The 12,453-nt window shown below is 33.7% G+C and overlaps 1 protein-coding gene and 1 long non-coding RNA gene across 5 annotated transcripts; one reads left to right on the plus strand and one right to left on the minus strand.

The window, feature by feature from the left end:
- The first annotated feature begins 2,367 nt into the window (after nucleotides 1–2,367).
- Nucleotides 2,368–5,578, plus strand: LOC115984793 (putative receptor-like protein kinase At3g47110). The gene is made up of 2 exons (XM_031107798.1): nucleotides 2,368–5,059; nucleotides 5,166–5,578. Exons 1-2 carry the CDS (start codon nucleotides 2,368–2,370, stop codon nucleotides 5,576–5,578), a joined length of 3,105 nt encoding a protein of 1,034 aa, XP_030963658.1.
- A 328-nt stretch (nucleotides 5,579–5,906) lies between these two features.
- Nucleotides 5,907–9,695, minus strand: LOC115986281. Of its 4 annotated transcripts, none has more exons than XR_004090614.1 (3): nucleotides 9,336–9,695; nucleotides 9,192–9,229; nucleotides 5,907–6,276 (listed from the first exon to the last, which is right to left on the minus strand). It is a non-coding gene; the product is annotated as an uncharacterized LOC115986281 (long non-coding RNA). The 4 variants fall into 4 exon arrangements; XR_004090613.1 differs by lacking the exon at nucleotides 5,907–6,276 and adding an exon at nucleotides 6,630–6,953; XR_004090615.1 differs by lacking the exon at nucleotides 5,907–6,276 and adding an exon at nucleotides 8,179–8,250.
- Nucleotides 9,696–12,453: the final 2,758 nt, after the last annotated feature.

The following is a 12,453-nucleotide window of genomic DNA, read 5'->3' on the forward strand; positions in this document are numbered from 1 at the left end:
ATTTTAATTAAATAAAATATATAATAAATAATTAGATTTTGTTGACTCATGACTTGAGTCATGGGTCATGGTTTCAATTGGATATGAAAGTGCATGGAACATCCCTACACCAAACATGTCCATTATTTTTTTTTGGAGGGGGGGGGGGGGGGGAATTCTACCCAAGTTTTTCAAATAGTTAATAAATTTTTTATTGCCAACCTTTGAGCTCAACAAGGTGGTATTTCTTGAAGTGTCCAAAATATGTAGGGTTCAAATATTTTGCACCGAAGCCAAACAAGTTGGTATTTGTTTTATGAACCTATAATTTGCATGTCAGAGTATTGGCTCAAAGAGACACTAATGACCATACATGAATGCCAACATTACTTCATTGTTGACATAGTTTGAATGCTACATACCCTATTAGTTGAAATTCTACTAAGAAATTAAAGCCAATGGATATTTCAGGAGAAAATGCTAATATTAAGGAAAAGTAAGTAAAAAAAAAAATTATAATTTTTTGTTTGGGACACCTTAAACCCCACATTTTTAAATTGGACATATTTTAAACCACACACTTTCATATTTCATAAATAGGACACTTAAAACTCCAAATTTGGATTTATATATATTTGTGGAAGTATGAAATTTAAAGTATCCCATTTAAAAGTTAAACTTAGTTTGGAGTTTAACGTATCCTAGGAATTAAATTACAAGATTTTTATATACATTTCCCCAATATTATTTTTTCTTTCAATTCATGGTGCTGTGTACATAAACATTGTTACAACTTACAAGTTGTATTTAACTTTTCTTGTCCTGTTTGAGCCATTGTTTGTTGAATAGCCATGTCTCAAACTTCATGTCAATTGATTTGATTAGAGATCCCTCTTTCACGAAATTTCCTCAATGCAAATTTTCACCGAGGGTGACAGGGTGTCCTACACGTTCTACATTTTCCACAAGGAGAGAAAAACTTCACATCAATTGATTTGATCAGAAATCCCTCTTCCACGAAGTTTCCTCAATGCAATTTTCCACTGAGGGTGACAGTGTATCCTACATGTTCTGCATTTTTCACAAGGAGAGAAAAACTTCATGTCAATTGATTTGATCAGAGATCCCTCTTCCACGAACTTTCCTCAATGTAATTTTCCACCAAGGGTGACAAGGTGTCCTACACGTTCTACATTTTCCACAAGGAGAGAAAATCTTCACATCAATTGATTTGATCAAAGATCCCTCTTCCACGAACTTTCCTCCTTGCAATTTTCCACCGATGGTGTCCTACACATTCTGCATTTTCCACATAGAGAGAAAGTACGAACAACTTTATCACTATAGCTTCTCAGTTCCGTCTAAGAGCTTAAAAAAAAAGATTGAAGAAGGGTAATCTTTGATGTGACTGACTTGACTCACTTATTCACATGGATTTAGTCCAATAAAACAAATTAGATGTATTATAAAATTTGTATTACAATCTTTGATGTGACTGACTTGATCAAAGATTGAAGAAGGGTAATCTAATTAATTAATAAAACTCTAGAAATACACTTATTTTCACTCCCAAACCTACAATATGCTTTAGTCTTAGCTTATGATAGTGCTCTCAAATTTACTTTTTCATCAAATATCCATGGTAGTCTCATTTGTACGTGTTGATATCCAAAAACAAGTTACACCCAAAACTGAATTACTAGTTAATATGAGCAAAACTCATTCACTATTCCAATGAATATAAATTTAGATATATAACCACTTAACGCCCCCAAGAATATTATATATTATATAAACTGAGAGCTCGAAATTGTGTGAAAACACAAGAGCTATTTAGATTCCCAAATTAGATTTACAGCTCAATTGATTTTACTCTAACTTAATACTAAGTGTGAAATAGAGCAAATCCGAGTGAACAATAAGGGGTCAATGCTATTTCTCGCATTCCAGTCATGCGCAAGGCACATGCATCATTTCTTGAGATGCTTACTTGCGAGCTACCCACGAAAACACTTTAGTCTTCAATTTGCCTTGAGTCTTCACACTCTCTCTCTCATACACAACCCTTACAATGAAATCCCACATTAAATACAGGGTATAAAAGATTGAACAGAATTACAATCAAATTTGGCACAGAATTAAAGCTAACAAAACACAAGATTGTAAATTACAACTTTACATAAACTATAAACTCTAAATTATATAGCAATGAATTTCTTATATAAAAAAAATTATAGAATTAATAAATAGTAAATAGAAAGTAATAATAGAAATATTATCTATTTATTTATTTTGAGAAAATTGTTAAGTTTGTTCTCTATATATTCGCGTGAGAGTTCTTGCCTATGTCAATATCTCTCTCTGAAGAAGCTAATTTCTTCCTACCAGATGGACCATTTGCTTATGAATACACAATCACTCTTCTCACTAACCTACCATGCCATTTTTCTTATGTTCCTCTCTTTATCGTTCTCAAAATTTTCCTTAGCTACCACACTTTCAAACGAAACTGATAAACTTGCACTGCTCAAATTCAAGTCCCACATAGATAGCCCTCTTAATGTCCTGGCTTCTTGGAATGATTCTTTCCATTTCTGCCACTGGGCTGGGGTCACTTGTGGCAACAAACACCAAAGAGTCATCGGTTTGGACCTAAAAAACAATAAGTTGGTAGGCACCATATCACCCCACATTGGAAATCTTTCTTTCCTTCGATCCCTTAACCTTGCAAGTAACTCTTTCCATGGTGGAATTCCCTCAGAAGTTGGTTACTTGACTAGGCTTGGAAATTTGAACTTGAGTCATAATCCAATATTGGGAGGGAAAATTCCAGTCAATCTTTCTCACTGTTCCAACCTACAGTATCTTGATCTCGGGTACAACGATTTAGTACAAGGAATCCCTTCAGAACTTGGCTTTTTGTCAAAACTTCAGATACTAATTCTTCGCCACAATCATCTAAGTGGAAGGTTCCCACCTTCTTTGGGGAACTTGTCCTCTCTCCAAAGTCTTTTGTTTGGATATAACAATTTGGAGGGAGAAATCCCAAATACAGTAGCCCAAATGAAAAGCTTGACATCTTTTGTTGTAGGTGAAAATCATCTTTCTGGTGTGTTTCTACCTTCCCTATACAATTTATCATTGCTCACACATATTGCCTTGACTGAAAACGACTTCACTGGTAACCTCAACCCCGACTTGGGCATTGCTCTTCAAAATCTGCAGATACTTCATATAGGAGGAAACCAATTTACAGGAACAATTCCAATTTCATTGTCCAATGTGTCAGACATTCAAGAGCTTGATTTCTTAGGTAATCAATTTACAGGAACCATACCTATGAGTTTTGGTAATTTGCAAAATCTTCAATGGTTTGGTGCTTCTTATAATCTTCTTGGAAATAACTCAATTGATGATTTGAGTTTTTTGAGTTCTTTGAACAATTGCAGCCAGTTAAACTATCTGGATGTCGGTGAGAACCAGCTTGGAGGTAAGCTACCCAACTCCATAATAAACCTCTCAATCCAATTATTATGGCTCGGGCTAGATGGCAATTCTATTGGTGGGAGCATACCTACACAAATATCAAATCTTGTTAGCCTAACGAAACTTGACCTGGAATCTAACTTGTTAACAGGGAATATTCCATCTTCAATTGGAAAGCTCACAAACTTGAATGCTTTGTCCTTGGGTGAAAACAAATTGACTGGGGTGATCCCGTCTTCCATTGGCAACATGACTCAATTACTAAATCTCTACTTGTTCAATAACGACTTAGAAGGGAGCATACCCACTAGTCTTGGAAGGTGTAGCCACCTGCAAGAAGTAAGCCTTAGCCATAATAAATTAAATGGCACCATACCCGAGCAACTTTTTGGCCTTCCTCTAGTCCAAATTAATGTGTCTCATAACTCCTTGACCGGTTTTTTACCACCAGATTTTGGAAACCTGAAACTTCTTGTTGCACTAGACGTTTCATACAACAAATTTTCCAAGGAGGTTCCAGCCCAACTAGGGGACTGTTTGGCCTTAGAAACACTTTATATGCAAGGCAACTCAATTGAAGGAACCATTCCCAACCTAAGTAAGTTAAAAGGTATTCAATATCTTGATCTTTCCCACAACAACTTGTCTGGCCAAATCCCAAGCTATATGGTTAATTTTCCTGTGTTGCAAACTTTAAACCTGTCTTCGAACAATCTTGAGGGAGATGTACCTATAGAAGGGGTCTTCAGAAATGCTAGTGCAGTTGTAGTCAAAGGCAACACTGGTCTTTGTGGGGGGATCCAAGAGTTGCATTTGCCTGCATGCCCCATTCAAAGATCCAAGAAACACAAAAAGCATTTTGCTTTTAAATTGATACTGGCAATAAGCATTGCAGCTGCTTTATGCTTGACATTGTTTTCTTTGATGGCTCTTTCGTGGTTGAAAAAGTCGAAGAAAAAAAGCCTTTCCATTTCCACCTTTGGACCCTCCTACCAAAAGATCTCTTATAAAGAATTACACAATGCAACTGATGGATTCTCTTTGGAGAATTTGATTGGTTCAGGTAATTTTGGTAGTGTCTATAAAGGAAAACTTGGTCCAGATGAAACACATGTTGCAGTCAAGGTACTCAATCTTCAAAAGCAAGGAGCTTCCAAGAGTTTCATTGCCGAATGTGAAGCCTTGAGGAACATCCGACATCGAAACCTTGTTAAGATTCTGACCGCTTGTTCGAGTATTGATTTTAAGGGCAATGATTTTAAAGCTTTAGTATATGAGTTCATGCCAAATGGAAGCTTGGAGATGCAGTTACATCCTGAAGATGGGCTCAAGCAATTGAGAAGTTTAAATCTTCTTCAAAGAATCAACATTGCTATAGACGTGGCTTCGACTTTGCTTTATCTTCATCATCACTGCCAAACCCCTATTATTCATTGTGATCTAAAGCCAAGCAATATTCTTCTCAATGATGATATGATTGCTCATATAAGTGATTTTGGTTTGGCAAGATTCCTTTCAAAATCTGGGAAGGAAGCTTCTCTTAATCAATTAAGCTCAGCAGGGATTAAGGGAACTGTTGGATATGCTGCTCCAGGTAATGTATCATGATTTCACTCAATTGTAAAAGTATTAACGTATAATGAATGCATCAATAATCAAAACAGGGATGCCCCGTATGAAAGTGCTCTAAATTTTTGCAGAGTATGGAATGGGTAGTCAAATTTCAACTAATGGGGATGTGTACAGCTTTGGGATCCTCTTATTGGAGATATTGACTGGAAGAAGACCCACTGATAAACTATTCAAAGATGACCTGAACCTTCACAACTTTGTTAAGTTGGCATTGCCGGGACGAGTGATGGAGATTGTGGACCATTTAATTTTCAACAAAGTAGGAGAAAATGATAACATGGTTTCAAGTTGGAGTGATTGGACAAGTGGACAGACTGAATGCTTGATATCGGTCTTTCAGATTGGACTTGCATGTTCAGCACAATCTCCTATAGACAGAATGGACATGAACAGAGTAGCCCTGGAATTGCTTTCAATTAAAGCAAATTCCTTTGGAAGCTTAATGTTACAGGCAAAGCCCAAGAATAGGTATCCACAGTAGTTAATTAGGTTTTTAAATTTATTTAGTTATTCTATAGTCAAGGGTATTTCAGTAATTATATAATTGTTAGGTATGGGCTGGGTTTTCTTCTATTAATAAGTAAGTCTTATTTAATTTATGGGTTTATATGTATGGTTTCTTGTTTAATTCAATAAGTTGTCATGTACAGATAATATTGTAATGTTTTATGTAAGATGGTTTTAAAGAATATTGTACATATATTATAGCATAACTAGCTTTTTAACCCGCACTATGTGGGGGAAACTTTTTATTTATATTTATTAAAAAGAATTTAAAAAAAATATATATTTAAATACACTTTTACCACATACTAAACACCCAACACATATCTCCATTTACAAATCTAATTACAAACACCATAGGCAGATACCAAAAACTAATTTAACCAAATCTAACTCAAATATCTAAATCTAAAACAATCCAACCAAGTGCATTTGAAGATGCTGATTCAGCATCAGCTAACTTTTTTTCCTTTTGAATTCCAATGTGCCTTTACATTGCTTTTTGTGTGGTTATGTGCTCAATGCTCATTTTATATCTCAGTTGTTCTTTTTGTTCTTGCTCCTTTCCAATTGACCAAATATTGTTTTCCCTTCTTATCTTCCGTCTATCATGTCCCTTCTGTGAGGAATAAATATAGACATTTGTAGATTCCGTTCAACCCCAACACTTATATACTGCACAAAGTAAATGTATCTTAGAAGCTTGATAAGAAACTATAAAATTTAAATAAATAAAAAATCATAAATGCATATAAACCACAAAGTTTGATCATAATCTACGGTAAACAATACACCAATTGTTTTATTTATTTACTTATTTTGTGTTATACATAGATTCATTGCGTTATTGAAAGTGTATGGGGAGTTGTAACAGTAGGGTAGAATATGAAATTGCAAAAAGTGTACCCATATCTCCTTGCAATCAAAATCTATTGCAAGTTGGACTACAAATTTGGTTATACAGAACAAAGTAAGTTTTCTTATACATTCACAAACTTCTATGCTTCTAATTCAAGGAAAAAATTCAAGTAATTAAAACATAATTAAAAAAAGAATATAACAATAAAGAAATGTTAGATCCATATGGAAGTTTCCATACAAAAAAAAAACCTTAAGTAATACATGAATATTAACAGAAGTTCAAAGTCCTATAAAAGCTCAAATCTCTTAAAACAGTACACCAATATAAGAAATTTGAGTGGTTTATTCTATCTAGGCACAAAGTTAAAAGTAACCTCCAACTTTTTATGGCTTATCCAGACCTTCAAATGCTTTAATATGTCTATAAGTCTCTCATCAAGCTCTCTGATCCATTCAACTACACCCTTTGATATTTCAAAATTAATATATGCCTGTCATTAAACAAATAAATGCATTATTACTACCAGTTTTCTCAAAAGTAACATACTCAACATGCTTTTAAAAAAATGCTAAAGCTTTATTACAATCTAGTCAGATTGGAATATTAGTGACCGAAAAAAAGGTTGTTGCATCTACAAAATTTTGATACATCAAGTGAAAAAATAAATCAAACAATAAGACAGCCCCTATATAGGGCACATAAATAAATGAAAGAAGGAATATATTCTGTAATCAGAAAACCAAAATATCAAACTGTGGTCTGTAATCAATCATAGAAACAAATATTGGAGTATAAAATCTAATCTCATTAGAAGATAAGTTTAATTCACTAATGCAAACCTGTATGCAAAAAAAAAATTCCAAGTTCAATACCACTGCCACCACCAAATCAGTAAAAATCTCCAATGTAAGATCACATTCACAGACCCACAATTTTTTTATGAATATACTTTCAAAAACACCGAGCCATCTCTAAATCAAACCCAAATTCACTGAGCTAACAATTCATTCTCAGTGACAAATTAAAAAATTTGTAAAAATTCATTCTCAGCGTTCCTAGCTACTTGGTAACTAAGAGCTCATGCCGCCAAAAATCAGGAAAAAGAAATTTCTACAGGAAATTGATCCAATGGTTTCCTATAGACTAATTTTCATGTGAGAATAGCGAGTTTGTCATGTTGATAATTTCATCTTGCATGATGATAACTTCATCTTGTACTCTTCATGCATATTAAGTCCTAAAACACTTGTCACAACCGCTATAAAGCCATTTTTGGACAATTGATGCCTAGATGAAGATGTTCAGCATTATATTTGTGACAGATGAGAAAGGCATAGTGATTGTGAGGAAAACACAATGATTCCATCAAAAGAGGGATTTTTCTTGGAACATAGTTTTCCCTCCAACTCACCATATGGCATTCAACTGATCATCCACACGTGATCAATTTAATAGTCAAGTTACTTGATTAAATATGGCTTAACATGTCATGTGATTAAAGTACATGTGGTTCATCATCTAAATGCCATGTAATTGGTTGGAGGAGATTTCTTCAAACCAATTTAAAGGAAAACTATTATTTTACTTGGAACCCTCATGTTTTGCTTTTAGCAACAGACCTTTGTATAAAGCACCTGGCAATTGAAAGGGTGAGATTCCAGCCCCATGAAATATGAATTGGCTATACTGATACCCAACAGAAATCTATAGCATCATGTCCATACACAAAATTCCAGTTTGCACCTCTCAAAAGTGAAAAGTCTAATAATGTCGAGAGAATCTAGTTCCTGTTCATTAAAGAGCACATATTTAGCATTCACAAATCCAATCAGATGTATGGTTTGCTGCTTATAGAATCTAGTTATGGACATCAGATGCTGTTAGATTTCACATACGTTGCTGCAAAATGACTTGAAATATCTATATTCATAATAATATCATGTAAGATGCATTTCAATTTTATTCACTAATCATCAAGCCCTTTATATGTTAAGGAAGCAATATTGAGAAGCAATTTCAAAACACATTTTGGCAATTTAAGAAACTCTTTTTAGCAATTAAATAAGCTTTACACAACTATCTCTAGAAGCTTAATTTGTCAGAAAGCACCACAAATAGTTACTATTCATTATGGAGTACATAATAGTTCCCCTAACTTTCAAATACATAATCTTAAAGGCAATTGTCATTCAATATTATAGAGAAAAATATAGAAGGGTTCCAACTTGGGAGCCCTATAAGAATTAGAGTCTAAAAGTTCATTTTAAGATTAAGTTTCATATTCTTCCAAGAAGAGAAAAAATGATTATGAGGAGATAGAAATAGGGATTTACCACCAAACTTTCTATGGATTACACGGCCAAATTGTCTTGGATTTCAATAATAATTTTTTCTATTTTGTCTACAAAGCAACTATATGGGAAATTAGGGAAAAAGGTAGCCAAACATTTTGGATTTTCTTTTTTCCTCTGTCTGTTGGTTTGGAACGGAACATGCAAACAGTTAAAAAGTGGGCAAATCATTAGAGAGAGTATCCGAAAGAGGGAAATTAACCACGCTATTCTGACCTTATGTGTATGGAGTTGTAGAGAAGAAACGGAATAGGGCGGAAGAGCAGGTCTCAAATATTCATCCAAAGAGAAAATTATAAACCCTAGATCCGACAAAAATGAAAAAAAATCAAAGTAGATCTAAGAGATCTGGAATTTGATCGATTCGAAATTGGTACCTGGTTGAACTTGAGGGCGTGCATATGAGAATGTTAAACTGAAAAGCGAAGAGAAAAACTTAATTAAAATACCAAAATCAAAAACTATATATCAAAACCTAATCATAATTAATAAACAAACTTAAATCGAAGATAAAAACTCACTGATGAAAGAAATTAACGGACAGTTAGATGAAGAAATCTGACAGGAAAGTGAGAGACTTCTTTTCATTCTTGATTGCAAACCATGGATATATGTCAATTGGCTTCTGTTTTTTCTTTTTCATTGGCAGGGAAAATCTTTTCTTTAGGCCGTTTGTGTTAACAAATGGAAAGAATGGATGATTGTGTGTTTTGGGTTTCAGTTTTTAGAGCGTGCAGTTTTTGATCTCTCGATCTCTCTCTCCTTCTGCGTTCTCTGCCTCTCTATTTCTCTATCTCTCGGTCTCTCTTTCTCCTTTTTTTCTCTGTGTAGCTATCTTCCTTTTTTCTGTCTTAAGCAGTTAATTTCCTTTTATACCAAGAGGGGTTCCAAACAGTGTTTTAACGTAGCGAAAAATTATACTTTGTCGCTTTTAAACGGTGTTATAGCGTTGTCAAAACAATATAATGTATCACTTTTTAAAGTTACACATGTCTGAATTTTAAGTTGGGACTTTTCCTATTTGTCATTATCTCCTTAATTCTAGGAACTCATTTTCTCTCAGTTTCTGCTATTATATATATATAGATATAGATGGTAAGTGAATTCAAATTCTTAGTCTATGACCTATAACAATTTAGTTTTTTTTTTTTTTAATACTTTTTAAATTTGATGTTTTTTTGGACTTATGCGATAATAAAAAGTCAATGAACACATATACTATATATAATAGCAGAAACTGAGAGAAAGTGAGTTTCTACAATTAAAGAGGTACTGACAAATAGGATAACTGCCTATCTAAAATTCAGACACGTATAACTTTAAAAAGTGATACATTATATTGTTTGGTAACATTAGGATACTGTTTAAAAGCAATAAATTATAATTTTTCATTGCATTAAAATACTGTTTGGAGCCCTCTTGGTATAAAAAGAAAACTAACCACTTAAGACAAAAAATAAAAAAAGAAAAAAAAAGAAAAAGAAAAAGAAAAAAAAAGACTGCTACACTGAGAAAGGAGAAAGAGAGTCCGAGAGAAAAGAGAGACAGAGAAATAGAGAGGCAGAGAATGGAGAAGGAGAGAGAGATCGAGAGATCAAAAACTACAGTTTGCAATCAAGAATGAAGAGATGTCTTTCACTTCCTGTCAGATTTCTTCATCTAACTGTCCGCTAATTTCTTTCCCTAGAATAAGAAGAAGTAAGGAAGATGAAGCGTCAAGAACAAAGAGGAGTCAAGAATGAAATAGAGAGGCAGAGATAGAGAGAAGGGCGCCACCTAGATCTTCTGCCATCACCGTAAGCCTCCACTCACTACCCGACTATCGGAATTGGAATCGCTACTGGTATAGTTTTGTTTTAAATTTAAAAATTTAGGGTTTTTGGTTTTTATTTGGAGAATCAATTGGGTGTTAATTATGATTTAGATTGGTATTTTGGGTCAGATTCGGTTTTGATTAAGGGATACGAAGATAGAAGAAGCAAGCAGAGTTCGTAGGCGCCAAGAGAGAAGAAATATCTATGGCTAGCCATTTCTTGTTCCCTCGCCAGACTTGGGCCACCGGAACCGCAAGCACACATGAAGAAAAAACTATGACCATCCGCCACCCAGATCGTTGGAATTGGCACCGGTACAATTTTTTTCCCATTTTTTAGATTTGGCCATTTGGGTTTTTTTTTTTTGATATGTTTAGATTTGATTCATTTTTGTTTCAGGTTTTTGTGTGCTTCTGTCTCTAATCTTTAAGAAACCATTGAGATTAAATAAGTATAGGATTGAAATCATTGGGTATTTCTGTTTCTAATATTTATTTTCCTTTTTCAATCTTATTTTAGGTCTTTCTGTTGGAACATCATACACCCAGATAGAGTACGTAAGGCACAGAAAGACAGGCCGCCGTATACCTGTAACCGGTAAAGTTATTGTTTTTGGTTTTTTCCTTTTCGTTTTCAAATCTAGGGTTTGAATATGATTTAGGTTTGAATTTCTTGGTTGGACTGGTTTAGATTTAGCTATTTCAATTAGATTTGGTTTTGAGTTAGGCTTCCATTAGCATGCCACTGATAGTTAATTTGGCCAATTGTTAATTTTTAACATTTTAAATTATTGTTGTGTTAGTTCTAGCTTGAATTAGATTGGTTTGGTTTTGAGTGATCATGTACGAAATTCATTACAATTCGTATTTTTTCTCTTTTGAAAATTGAGACTGCTAAGTTTTTGAAATTGACAGCACTGATTAGCTTTGCTATGCCTAAGATATAATCAATATATACATTTTATTAATATGCTTACAAATTGTTTGATAAAATTCTGTTGTTGTTTTTTATTCTAAAATTTATTTTTATTGTTTATAATTTAAGTTTTATGATGTGTATAATTCTCCCAATAGTACCTAAATGATTCAAATCATTGGCTTCTTTCTCCTTCAGGTTTGTATCAGTTTATTTTATAGTTTCTTTTCGTTTGTATGGAATCAGTAATTTACCTCTTATTACATAATAATTGTGTTAATTTTATAATCATTGTGAAACTGAGGGTGGGAGAGAGGGACTTACTTCTAATGTGGTAAAGGTCAAAGCTTAATGAAAGGTTGGGCAATGATGGAGTTATTTTTAGGAGGAGCATGTAATTCAGCAACATAAATATACCTCTGTTTGGAAGAATCTCAACTTTTCAGTTAAAGTAGAGTGACAATATTTTGAATATGATGATTGTTTTTGTAATATCTCCTAATTAAGGTTCTAATTTTCTTTTTCTCATACAAGTGGTGTGTACATGGGAAAAAGGGACTTTGACTCTGATATAGAATGCTTCAGGTTTTTTTCTAAATCTGGTGTTATTAATGACAAGGCACTGTTGACAGGCTTGATTGTTCTGTTTCTAAACATAATTATAGCTGTTTGTTCAGGAGGCATTCTATATTGTTGGTATTGGAGTTTGGATAAGGTATGCAATTGTTGTCTGTTTTTCTTTAATGGCACTCTGTTTTTTGTTAGAGAGGTTCTGAGTGTCCCATGGTCTAGATTTTTTATGATTATCTGGAAATACGATATTTTTTTCTCTGCAAGATTCCAGAAATTATCCTGTAGCTTTCTATTTCTATTGTTGCACTTGATGTGATTAATCAGTGCTTATCTTTGG

Source organism: Quercus lobata, chromosome 4 (genome assembly GCF_001633185.2).
Source record: "Quercus lobata isolate SW786 chromosome 4, ValleyOak3.0 Primary Assembly, whole genome shotgun sequence".
Classification (NCBI taxonomy): Eukaryota; Viridiplantae; Streptophyta; class Magnoliopsida; order Fagales; family Fagaceae; genus Quercus; species Quercus lobata.